This window comes from Stylophora pistillata, chromosome 8 (genome assembly GCF_964205215.1).
Source record: "Stylophora pistillata chromosome 8, jaStyPist1.2, whole genome shotgun sequence".
In the NCBI taxonomy this organism is placed as follows: Eukaryota; Metazoa; Cnidaria; class Anthozoa; order Scleractinia; family Pocilloporidae; genus Stylophora; species Stylophora pistillata.
Window position 1 is genome coordinate 26,745,299 of NC_142526.1, and position 13,271 is coordinate 26,758,569.

At 38.2% G+C, this 13,271-nt stretch overlaps 2 protein-coding genes across 4 annotated transcripts in view; both read right to left on the reverse strand.

The window, feature by feature from the left end:
- Nucleotides 1–1,965: 1,965 nt before the first annotated feature.
- On the reverse strand, nt 1,966–4,872 carry LOC111333606 (uncharacterized). 2 transcript variants are annotated; one of them, XM_022939221.2, is made up of 2 exons: nt 4,580–4,872; nt 1,966–3,894 (listed from the first exon to the last, which is right to left on the reverse strand). In XM_022939221.2, the coding sequence occupies exons 1-2, from the start codon at nt 4,819–4,821 to the stop codon at nt 3,213–3,215; spliced, it is 924 nt and encodes a 307-aa protein (XP_022794956.2). In that variant the 5' UTR covers nt 4,822–4,872; the 3' UTR covers nt 1,966–3,212. The 2 variants fall into 2 exon arrangements, with proteins under 2 accessions (XP_022794956.2, XP_022794955.2); XM_022939220.2 differs by having other exon boundaries at nt 1,966–3,897.
- A 3,751-nt stretch (nt 4,873–8,623) lies between these two features.
- LOC111333599 (chromatin modification-related protein MEAF6) overlaps nt 8,624–13,271 on the reverse strand; it is a 7,897-nt gene continuing 3,249 nt past the window's right edge. The window contains exons 3-8 of one of the 2 annotated variants that reach the window (XM_022939213.2): nt 12,982–13,069; nt 12,501–12,546; nt 11,950–12,015; nt 10,971–11,004; nt 10,256–10,313; nt 8,624–9,364 (exon numbers count right to left, since the gene is read on the reverse strand). In XM_022939213.2, the coding sequence (XP_022794948.1) occupies nt 9,347–9,364; nt 10,256–10,313; nt 10,971–11,004; nt 11,950–12,015; nt 12,501–12,546; nt 12,982–13,069 (310 nt within the window). In that variant the 3' untranslated portion in view covers nt 8,624–9,346. The remainder of the gene's footprint in view (nt 9,365–10,255; nt 10,314–10,970; nt 11,005–11,949; nt 12,016–12,500; nt 12,547–12,981; nt 13,070–13,271) is intronic. The other variant, XM_088730727.1, reaches the window with a different exon arrangement.

Here is a 13,271-nt window from a genome sequence, read left to right on the forward strand (position 1 = left end):
CAGAGGAACCCTGATCAATGCAAAACGGGGCTTGAGATCATCTTAAGGATTTTCCTTTCACAGATGGATGGCTGATCATTGCACACTCTTGCTTTTGCCTCACACGTTTTTATTTTCTCGGTTGCCACAGCTCTAGGTTTTTGAAATTACACCTGACCTTTCTCTGAAAAATGTAAAGGTTCCCTGACCAACTGAATCAAATATTTCAAATATGAGTCTCGACAATGGCCTTCAATCTCCACTCGCAGCCATCCTCTCCACCCGCTTATACTTTTAGAAGTTCACTTGTAGATACTTTGTAAACGTGGAAAATGTTTTTCTTGAAACTCCACATCAGAACCAAACAGGTTTTATGACCGTGAAATGTACCAAACTGAGCATTTGAAGTGTTAAAAACCAACGATATAGATGGAAAAGAAAGCGAATAATTTCTTTCACAAACCACCTTGAGCTTACATGACAGGTTTCTATCTACTGTACCAAGCACGTAGTAAGCAACAGGCATCGCAAAAATTTATTTTTAAAATCATACCAAAACAATGGATAGCATTAGAGAAGCACACCGAGTCAGGCTGACTAGCGCCCAAAAATATTACAATCATATTTTTGTACTATGTTATCCTTATTTTTTTTAGTTTAGCTTCGTGGCTCAATTGATATACCACCAGCCCGGTCAACACCACTTCGGTGAACAGTTGTTAAAAAAGAGTTGACATCTTCCTTGATGAAGGAACAATTGAGGTAAAGACTGTATCGAGATTTTACTTCCCCTAACTTCTATCCAAGACGTTTATTTTCCCTGACTCACAGTGAAATTCCATGACTTTTCCCCGACTTTGAACCTTTTATTTTTCCCTGACCTTTGGCAACCTTGACCTTGTTTCCTCAGGGTTCGCCGCCAGTGAATAGGCTGAGGAAATGAATGTGCTATCTGACTAATCGGACTTCGCAAGTTGTTAACGGTTGATAACTTATCATTTGCATCCACTCGAATAAACGCCCCCCTTGAATGAACGCCATACCCAATCAAAAGAATGCTACGTTTATACTCGAAAATTGAAAGAAAGGAATCGTTGGTGTCATCACTGCATTACTTTTCAACTATCACGGCGAAACAGCGAGACATTGTAACTTAAGACGCGTATCTTACAAAATACTTACAAAAGAATAACCTTAATTGCTGTTGGTGATGTTAGAAATAGGATTTTGATAGAAACGCTGGGCCGGGGGCTAAAAAGGTTTGAGTAAACACGATGACCGCGGCAAACCGGACGTTGTCTCTTGCATCTGTAAATTCAGAGTTAATTTGGTTAGGCGGGGGACTTTAAAGAACCCACATCACGAGATTACTGTGAGGTGGTCTGGCCTGTTTACTGGGAATTGGGAGAGGGGGGCCGATGATCTGTAAAATTTCTCCTTTGTTGATTGTTAACTGCCACTGGCAGTCTGGAAAAGTCTCCCGCACAGTATTGTAAAGCGCATTAGATCATTACATGGTAAATGCGCTATAGAAATTGATAAAATTGTTACGTTGTGCAATACTTTTAGTTTTGCGGGGTATTAGGGCAAATACTCGCTGAAGCTCACCTAATACAGGATTTAAAATATTCAAAGTAACAACCTTCCTGGTAGACAGCAGTACGTGTCTTTTGAAATTTTCATGCTCAATCGACTGCGGTCGAATGTATTGAGAAAGATTGGCGTGCTTTCCGGAGACTGAAGTAGAAACACAACACGTGGACCTTACATGCGACATTAACGCTAATCAGCGATCAAGCCCTCCTCATTTTGGAAGGAAACGCCTGATCGTAAGTTACGCCGACTCAGCTAAAGAGTAGTTTTCTATTTAAGGTCGGATGAAACGGTTTACTGAGGATCTACGTTAGAGTAAAGTTAATGCACTCTCGTACAAGAATTCTAAGAAGTTGATAGAGGGGGATAATGGAAATAGCAGATGGATGCATCTAGCAATGCCGTTGTAGTTTTAATGGATACATCTTATAAATAACAAATAGTATAAGGGCTACACACTTCCAAGAGCTATGTACAAGGGAAGTGTGTTAAAGTGCTTCACAAAACCCCCAGTTATACGAACATACCTTTATATACACATTGTACAGTGCTGCAAAAAACAAAAGTTGCAGCCAGCAAAAATCGAAATCACAAACCATCAGTTACAAAGATTCCAGGTGACTCAAAGTGCTGCACACATGTACCAATGTAAATTGACAACGAAATATTTTTACAACACAAGTTAGATAAACAACGTTAAATTACAGACTGTCGCGGGTACCATTATTTACAGTGGAATCCCGATTTCTCGAACCTTCAGGGGAATCGCAAATTGGTTCGAGAAATCGGGGGTGAAACTACAAGTGTAGCAAATCCAAGGGAAACAAGGTTTGGTTCGAGATATCGGGGATTGCGAAACCGAGGGTTCGAGAAATCGGGATTCCACTGTACCTCCAAAATTTGAAAATAACACTGAAGAGTAAAGGTTTAAAAATTATGAACTATGATCTAGGACTGTAACGAACCAACTGTAAGTAGCTGTCGTCGTAGTTGCTTTTTTTTTTCAGACATTTAGGCTGTGGTGCCATCTAATTTCCTTCCATGAATGTCCAGCTTGTATATACCTGACTATTCTTAATAAATACATTTCCCATATGAAAACCGCAGATCTTTCTCCTAAAACCTTTAACTACTACGAACCTTAACAATGACAAAAACTGAAAAATGGACCCAGTTATGAAATATTATGATTACAAAGTGAATAAAATTGTAGACACCTTGTAAAAACTACAAACGTGTAAAACGAAATTACCTTGCTTGATAACAATAAGTCCAGTAATACGAGTTAAGTCTAAAGTTGACACCAGTAAACACAGAATTATTAACCCTGATTTTAGCAGCAGAAAATTGGTCAAAATTTCAGATGTCTACAATTTTCTAATACTGAACAGTTCGCAGTAACATAGTATTCGATCCTTGATATGTTAACTGTCGTGGTCCTTGAATATCTTGAAACAACTTGAGGGTTTTAAACGCAAGCACAGTATCCCACTCACGATTAGTATAAACTACAATCAGACGGTTAACACTGATTAAGCTAATTCAACGTTCCATCTAAATAGACTGATCTGTAAAATACTCAAAAATCATCGCAGTAATCCGAGTAAAACCAAACACTTCCAGTCCGGAAGAGAAAATTGTTACTCACTACTGCTAAATAGATTTGCCTTGCGACCCAGGGCAATTTTGTAGGTATGACCGCAACTAGTGCAGCACGGTAAAGCTTTCTCCTCTTTCTTGGGAATATACCAGCATCGGACGCAACGGATCCTGTACTTTTTGTACCTAATTCCACAAGCATTGCACAAGTGAGTGCCATCTTCCGCATCACGCCACAAAGGAGTTTTGAAAGTCCCACAGGATGCGCACTCCTTTTCCACTTGAATCGGCGCTGTTCCTAAGTCCACATCGGACGGGCTTCGGTCGCTAAACATCGACTCGGGGGAGTTTTGCAGCTTGAAAATCGAAGGATTAAGCCCTGGTGAACTAAGCCTTCTTCTCGATGTCTTGCACTCGCGCATATCGAGCTCCAGATTTGAGCAGCGACGTCTCTTCTTGGAAGTAAAGCAACAATCGATCACCAGCTGCGCCTCAGATCGAGTTTTCAAACCATTCTTTCCTTTCTTCAGCGTCGTTTTCATGTGGAGAGTGACACCTTTGAAGCTAGGATCACAAGGATTTACACTTTTAACCGGTTTGAGAGGTTTCCTTGGGCTCACTCGTTTTGCCAAGGTCTTCTTCGGGGTCTTCAATAACACTGTTTTGCCGCTCTCGTTGAATACGTCATTGGATGTTTGGCTTGATTCATTGCTGTCATCGCTGCTACTAGAAGTACAATACAAGTACATTCGTGTCAAAAATAAAGCTGGTAGGATATTCTAAGACTTGTCACTACAAATTGATATGACGTTTCTTACTTTCTCTTTTGTTAACGATAAATTTCAGGATTGGCATCAAACTGATTGACAACAGACATTTACAAAATGACAGCAAATACACATCTCATATTCATGGTTTTCCGGAATTTTTACGGGATAATGAACAAACATCCGTAAGAGAACGATTTTCACCTTGCCCACCTGATCAAAATTATTGCATGTTGAGCAATTAAAACTCATTGTCATGAGAAGAAAAGAATGCTACGTTTTGCAGCTTTTTGCTTTGAAATGCAAATTGTCACAATTATTCTAAATTGGCCTCACTCTTTGCAAATGAAAAGGTCTCACACATTGAAAAAATAAAGCTATTTCCACTTGATTTGTTGCTTTTACTGATTTCTGTATTCTACATTTTACCCGTAGAAAGCTGAGGCAGCAAAAATTCTTGAAAGATCTATTCTCAATGAAGAAACAAACAAGTTAGAAACAATTTACAAGAAATTCCGCGGGCACCAAAGGACAAATTGTACTCAGGTATTGATATACAAATGACTGGACTTATCGAAAACATAAAAGATTCTGTCAGGCCAACTCGGAAAAATTCCCCTTCAGGAAGGTGTAGAGCGTACCTCAAAGACACAAATGCAGTGTTCGAAAAGATGTCATCATCGCGGGATGAACGAGTTGAGTGCGAGGAAAAGCTACCACTCTGTTCACGTCTGAGATTCTTCTCCTCGTTCAGAAGAGAAATGGGATCATAAGTTCCTCCACTCATGTTTGGGAAAAATCCCTCGTATTTCCTGAGATCAGCCATGGATTTTGGAACGTAATTCGAAGGATAAATCATATGTTTTCCGATGAAAGAAGCCATGCTTCCAGCCGACTTTCTGTTCGTACAAAAGATCGCAGTGAACTGCAGACCAACGTGCAGGGCAACAAGTTTGAGTTCCGCGCCAGGCAAATGTCGACCAATCAGATCGCAGCAGCGTGGCGCGCATTTGTGGGGTGCACGGCGGCTTCCCAGCAATTTTCCCTGCTCTTTCATCCTCTGGATTTGTAAAACAAAAGAACTTGGTTTGTAAACAAAGCTACCCATCGGGCCTTCTCTTCTTCTGTTGAAAAGGATCGAATGTTTTTGTAAAGGTTATCAGCATCACAAAGAGAGACAGATGATGAGCGGCTAGCGGACGTTCTGCTTGGACTTTGAGCCATGTTCTGTACCCGTAGTCTCGAGCTCTGACTCCAGAGAGTTTTGAAATTAATATAGGGTGAGACAATCCTAGGGCTCTTTATACTAGAACTAGAAATAATTGCCAGCAATGGTAATTTTTAAAATGCCTCTTTGTTTTCAGTCAGTTTTCAGTCCTGTAATATTCGATCGGAATGTAAACGGATAGCAATTCACGAATTATTTTAAACCATTTTGATTTGGTGGTTGATCTTTCTTAGTATGTAACGTTTCTACCCTTTTACAGAGCATCTTCATGACTCTTCTGATTTTCCTATTATTATTTTTTTAAATCAAGTGTTAGGCCCTTAAAGTAAGAAAGTCTTCGTGGAAGTGGAAGCAGGCAGTCCTGACATACGACAATTTTCCTTTTACGCTCATTGGTCACGGTATATTTTCAAAATATAGATTTACAGGTTTAGGTCGAGAAATTGCCTTTATTTTCGATAGATTTTATTTTCTCAGTTCTCTTTTACCTTTTACACAATAGGCACATTATTTTGCCCGAAAGCTTGAATGCGCGCGTGTTCGATTACTGACTTCCCCTTTCATGATCATTCATAACGTTGCCGAGATAATATCAGGACCCAAACGATCCCTGATCAGTAAAGATCACCGATCATTTCACCTGTAACTCCGCCATTGTCAACTTCTGTATGCCCTGTACTAATTGCAAAACGTTATACATCGACGAAGCAGGAGAACGACTTGGCGACCGATTCCGTGAACACCTTTGTCACGAAGAAAGGAATGACAAAGACGCATTCAAACCAATCGCAATTCACTTTAATCTCCCAAGTCATTTTTAGAAACATATGGCAGTCTTGGGCCTTTACTCACATCTAGGTAGTTCGGAAAGCTGCAAAACTCTAGAACAAAAATCCATCTTTTGCATCAGAACTCTTACTCCCCACAACTTAATTATTTATTTTTCACGTGACAGTGTTCCCACCGAGAACGAAACTTAACAATTGGTTCATGCTTTAGCGTGCACTATCGAGTTATGGAGCACGCGGGAAGTTTGGAGAGCACGAAAGAAGCGTAAGAGTTGCCCGTGGCGATAGCCGAGGGCAACTCTAGCTTCTTGAGTGCTCTCCAAACTTCCCACGTGCTCCATAACTCGATAGTGCACAGCTGAAAGCATGAACCAATTGTTTTAGAACATAGCCGGTGGAATTGTGCATCAAATGCGACGCGAAAAACGGACAACAATATCAGTTGAAGCGAATCGTGACGGCGCTGATGCTGAGTCTCCTTTTCCTTTGTTTTTCTCTTTTTTTGCCTCATTTAAGAACTCTAGCCCATGGGAAAAGGTCGAAACATTGTCTTCGTTTTCGGACTAGCAGGCCGAGTTTCTGTTTGTATCCATTATTGTCGCGAAATGTATTATTTTTCCCCGCACTAGCAATGGCCGCTCGCGTGAAAAAAAATTTCTGGTGAAGTCGGATTTGCTGACGCTATCAGCGTGCACTATCGGGATTTTGAGCACGCTTACGTATAATGAATTTGATTGCGCGACTCTGCTAGCTATGTTCTAATCCATCTTAGGCTGTGTTTACACGTGGTGCCCGAGTATTAGTGCCAGAGCACCAGCACTGGTGGTGCCCGAATTCTGGCGTGAGTAATTGAAAAAAAAGGTGTTTTCAAATTAGTGGCCATCAAGAATCATACTCGGGCACCGTGAAGGCAGCCTTGCTGTCCGCCTTCAGTCTCGGCTGTTTTAAGCTGTTCGCAGAAGCTTAAGTGAAGAAAATTCGCGGTAGTTATTGTAAGTATAAAAACGTTGATAGCCTCGGATTCAGCTTATTGGCATGGCTTCTTCGGTCGTACTTACTTCACAACACAGACAAGTTTAATTTTGGTTTTGTTTCTTAGCGTTGTTTTTTCATATCGAAGGTCGCTGGAACTCGAAGCTTTTTCAAGTCCTTATCACTTCTTCACTCCTAGGCTTTGCCGAAACAAAACAAAATGAGACACATGATACGAAAGGCGCGCAAAGGAGGTGATTGCGCGAGACTTCCCGCGGTATCCCTTGCGTTCTTGATCAGACATCCGCACTACGCGCTAGTTCCTCCGTAATCCAGTGTGCGAGACACTTGTTAGCGGTACCATTAGGTTTGTCGTTAGAATTGACAAGGGTCAAGCTAAGTTGGTGGGGAATGAGATAGCGTCTAGGAAGTCAATCTAAAGAAAGTAAGCCTATAAGAAAGCTCTTTTACAGGTCGCGGGCGGACCCTCTAGGGGAGCTTGCTCACAAGTTAAAGGAAGGATAGTCGTTAAAGCCGCTGTGGCGCATTTATGCGCAAACCATATGAACCCATCACCTTAGTAAGTTTCCCTTATTCCAACAACAATCATAAGTTACTGCCTAGAAGCGACATAAAATACTTTGAGGGGAGGGGTAGGGGTTTCAACAAAAGAAAAATGCTCACCCACTTGAAGGATACCTGCAGAGGGTAATTTACACGTAGCAATTTACACGTAACAATCTACTTAAAAGCAACTTGCTTTATTTGCTACGTGTATATATATATATATATATATAGGAAGTCTGTATTTCGATTTTTCTGTATTACAATGCTCAATACATAAAAGAAGAGCAAATATATGTTGATTTAGAAAAATACAACGACTATACTTTCATCTCTTGTAGGAATGAAAGCATAGTCATTGTATTTTTCTAACTCAATATATAAACATACGCATACAAAGCACTTAATTCACCACCATGCCTCCTAGGCAAATTTGTATAGCATATAAACAATGTTTATGGATATTCTTGTCAATAAAATCCCCTGATGAGTGAGCAATCACGAAACAGGCTTGTAGGGATGAAAGCGTAGTCATGGTATTTTTCTAACTTAACATATATATATATATATATATAAACAGAATAAAAAGGTAAACCAAACGATGAGCTCCCAGTAGAAGGATCCAATGAGGATACAGTGCTTCAATGAAAATATTAAGTAAGTGTAAAACGATGAAACATGAAGCAAACTTCTAACTGTTCCAGCTTTAATGTAGCGACGTTTCGGCCTTTGGCCTTCTTCAGGTGGAACGTATTTATAGAAAAACTAAAAAAAAAAAGTCCTCGGACTTTAGTTTTTATGTAAATACATTCCACTTGAAGAAGGCCGAAGGCTGAAACATCGCCACATTAAAGCTGGAACAGTTAGAAGTTTGCTTCATGTTTCATCGTTTTACACTTACTATATATATATATATATATATATATATATATATATAACTTAACATATATAAACAGGCTTGTGGGGATAAAAACATAGTCGTCGTATTTTTCTACTTTGAATAATTACTATTTATGATTGCAAGACTTACACTTATATGCAATATGATACATTTGAATAGAGAAGGTAAAGAAATGTGTTACCAATATTTCACCAATTAAATCTATAAAAATAAGATATACAGAACACTGAGGTAAAGTAATCAGTATCACTCTTTATTACACCACTCAGGCAGTCAGAGGGCCAATAACTAAAATCAACCAATCAAAACGCTCTATTGCCGATCCAATATTCTCTCAGTATTGGTTCCGGCACTGTCCCGAATGGTCCTGAATGGTCCCGAATGATACCGCACTTGTGTCCCTTTGAACTTCAGTCGTATAATAAATCTCTTATTAACCAAGCTTGCTCGGGACAGTACTGGAAGAATATCGGCCCTCGGTCTTTTTTGTATGGACCTTGCTGCGCTCAGTCCGTACTGTCAAGATCTCGGGCCGATATTCTCCCAGTACAGCCCTCGCGCTTGGTTAATAAGATATATTTCTGTAGCAAGAGGAAAAACAGTAATCACATTAGGAACAGTAAATTGAAAAGTTCGAAAACTTGTTTACTTATTTGTTTCTCAAAACAAAAATATTAAAGAGGGCACTTTTATCTTGTGATATCAATTACTAAGCCATACTGTAAGGAAAAATCTATGTGACATATGTATGTAAATCCCTCAGCAAAGTAATAATGAGAAATTTACACTATGCAGCAGGTCTGTCAACTTTAGTGACATGACCTTCATCTTCTTTCATAATTTATCTTAGCATAGCTGTCCTTATTCCTTCCTCTACAAAATATTCCTCAAATGCAAGAAAATTTCTTGCCCCAAAAAATTTTTTTCTAATGCACAAATAATTGTGGAGGATCTTTTAATCTTCATGCTCATCCTACAAAATACAAAAGAAAAACAAATCACAATTAAAATGTAAAGAATGTTCCACTATACTTGCATTTGTTCAGCCTGTGAACAAACATCCCACTTAAAAAAATTTAAGAATGGAACCTCTGGGGTTAAAATCAACAACTACAGGGTTTGAATAATGGGGGAGTTTGTGCCTGGGTAAATAGTTAACTCTTTCACTCACTAGAAAACAACTTCTAGTTTACTTTTTACAGTCATTTATTTAATAACAATAAATAATAATAATTTATTTAAAAGTCAATAATGTAGGAAGAGGTTAACCAATCTTCCAAGCTGGTGGCTCATATTAAAAATAATCAAGAAATGTAATCATACCTGCTGACTCAACCTAGTCTGAAATACCTTAAACCTAAATTCCATACAACATAAGACACTAAGGAGATGTCTTTTATCTCAATGTTAAATTCTCACATTTGATAAGATATGAAATACATGGCATGACTTTTGGGTGGTTTGTTTAGTCTAATTTAACTGTACCTTTCTGTAGGGCCCTAGCATAAGGTGGGATAAGTGTCAACCCTGTTTCAAACAAGCCAGCTCTTGATTGTAATTTGAAGAGCCTGGCTCTAAAGCCCCTGCCACATTTTTTGACATACTATACTATCAAAGCTATGAGTGCTGACAAAAGTCTTGTCTCAGGGCAAAAAGCCAGTAACCAGAACCAACAGCTAGCAGACTTAGTGGGTTTTTCACAGGTTTTCCCAAGCTGCTTTAGTCATCAACTTGATAAGTGACTACGGAGACGATATAAATTACTTACAAACTTGACAACCAGCACAATCTATTTTTTTTGGTGACACCTGCCTATGTCTACTTCATTATAAGAGACCCTCTGTCTCTTATAAAGTTCTCATACCTCTCCAAAGCTTGGTTCTCTTGACCTATGGCCAGCTTTTTTTACTCTCAATTCAATCCTTCCAAAAAAAAAACCAAACAAACAAAAGGAACAAGTTAAATCAAATGACGGAAAAAAAAACCTTGAAAAAGAGATTTTTAATTCAACTTGGAGCAAAATCACAATTGCCAGAGGTTTCAGAGCTCATCACCTCTAATGCTGTTGGTTTACCCACTAAGTTTTGATGAGAAATCTGATTCTACACTTTAAGAAGGGCCTTGACACACATTATCAAGTTAAAAATGATAGAATATATATTATAATGATAACAAACCCTTGGGTTTGATAAAGCATCAAACTCTAGTGAACTCAGTTCTTAATTTCAACAAAAAACAAACTTGCTGACAACATGTGAAAAATTTCTGAATATTTCCATTTCTTTTATTCTTGAGGTGCAATTGAGAAGCTATTTTAAAAACTTGTACATTGGGTTTCATCAGGGTTTCCAAACACTTGAAAAGCAATAAAAGCACTTGGCCTGCTACCTCGTGCTTTCATCAGTTTTCTTGTGTTTGGAAACCCTAATGAAACCCTTACACTTGTTTTTGAAATAGTACATCAGCCTCTCTCCAGTCAGATCCAACTACCTTTAGAACTTGGAATTTTTCTAAACAGTCAATTGGCTCTGAATAACTTAGCAATAAGCCACAAAAGTGAACAAATCATTAAATGTTACCTGTGTCTTTTGTGCTTTCTCTTTTTGTGGGAGCCTTGAATGAAAAAGTTAGATGTGATTTAACATTAATAAAGAAGACTGGAAAATGAGTCTTTATCTAACACAAGGTATTGCAAAATATAAGGAAACCTGATTGTTTCATCAGTGTTTTTAAAGTAAGATAAAGAGGAGCACTCAGATTAAATTTTTAAAAACAATTTAGGCAAATAATTTAGGCTCCCTGGGGAGCAGGGATGGCACAGTGGCGAGAGCACTCACCTCCCACCACTGTGGCCCGGGTTCAATTCCCGCACGTGGCATCACATGTGGGTTGAGTTTATTGTTGGTTCTCGTCCTTGCTCCGAGGGTTTTTCTCCGAATCCTCTGGTTTTCCTCCCTCCGCAAAAACCAACATTCTAAATTGCAATTCGATCTGGAAACAGTGGACAAGAAGAGCCACCCAGTGGATGTCCATTGCTAAATTATTATGATGCAGTTTATTGACCTTCAGCATGCCAGGAAAAGAAAGTTTCATAGGGCGCACAGCATAACCTATGAAACTACACATCATATTATTATTATTATTATTATTATTAATCAAAATTCAAGTCGGTGGATTTCCATTATCAAACATAATGGTAAACAGCTGACCAGCAACAAAGCAAATCTATGAGGGAACAACATCTAATAGTCTGAATAATAATAAAGATCAAAATGTAGCCATGACAGTGGGCCAAAACATTCCAAAAACAACAAACCAAGGTGCTATAAATAGCAACACAAACTTTTGACCTTGTTGCCTGACAGAGATGAGCAGTACAGCAGTTGAAACATCATGACAAATACACGACTGATTTGCCTGATAGTAACCTATAACTGGGAATATTTCTTTGCTCAATTCCTTTAAAGTACTACAATTTGCTGAAAGGAATTTCCTTTAGAAAAAGAATAAAATTACACAAATAATAAAATGTACAGTAGCATGGCAGATGCATTTTACCTTTGTGGACACGCCCAATATGGCTGTGCTGATGATGAATTTGGTCTGAATGGGAAGATGGTTCCTCTACAACAAAATAATAAATACCCTTCTTGGCAATAAATACCCAAAGCCTATGAATATTAATTTGATTGGTAGATGCCATGGCAAGCTGTTGGACATGCACCTCATCCGATTGATGATAGAGCCAAAATTAATCATGAAAAACTAATATGAAAAAAGTAATATTTAGTTCTTATTAACCGACCTAGCTCGGTTAATAAGATGTTTATTATATGGCTGTGTCTTATATGCCAATTTTTTATATTCTTTGTACCTTTTTTTCTAGACTGGTCTAGATGCCAGTCTAGATGGGAAAATCTAGACCGCTTTCAATATTAATTTCAGCCAATCAAATTCGTGAATTCAGTAGTTCCCAGTCCTTGTGAGACACAGCCATATAATAAAGAACCAGATTGGCTTGTTTGTCTGGATTAATCTCTTTTTCCTACCTTAAGCTTCCTGTAATCTTGAATAATAAATAAAATATTTAGCACAACTATCAAACTTACTTTTTTCAGGGAGTGGTTCAGTAAGGCCACCACCAGCTGCTATAGCCTAACAAGAGAAAGCAGAACTTACTACCGGTAATTGAAATTTTATGATAATATTTCATACTCATGACATATTTAAAACTACTTACTTCACTTTAAAAGTTGATGACAAAAGCTGAAATATTGTATAATTTAATTCAACTTACCCTCATATCATTTAATTTAACTAACCAACTCCCCTCACATAAGTGTCTTTGATGAATTTACACCTCTCCTTTAGGTCAAAATGTTTTCCAAAAAAAAAAAACTTCAATCATTTTGATTTATTTTTACATGCAGTACTTCTTCCAGTAGGTTTTTCAATTGTATTTCCCATGCAACTGATCAAAATAATATCAAAATAATATTCACGAACAAAAACATACATTACTTCATGCATCCTGAACAAGCCTGAAAAAATAACTCTACAACAAGTTGCAAACTGTAAATGGAAGCTTACTGCATGAGATGTTATGGAAGATTTGGAGAACAGCCGTTCAGCATCTTTAAATTTTCTGTTTCTTCTTTCAACTTTTGTATTGGTTGTTCTACAAATTAAAGGAAAAAAAACGAAGACATTGATCAGGCCAAATCCAAACAACTACACACTATACATCACAAAATATTCCTGACAAGTCATCCAAGAGAATGACTAGAAAGAACAATAAAAATGCATTATTGACCAAGCCTGAGGTCAAAATGGCTGGATATTGGATAAGTTCATTCATTATGTTTTTTATGGACCTTGAC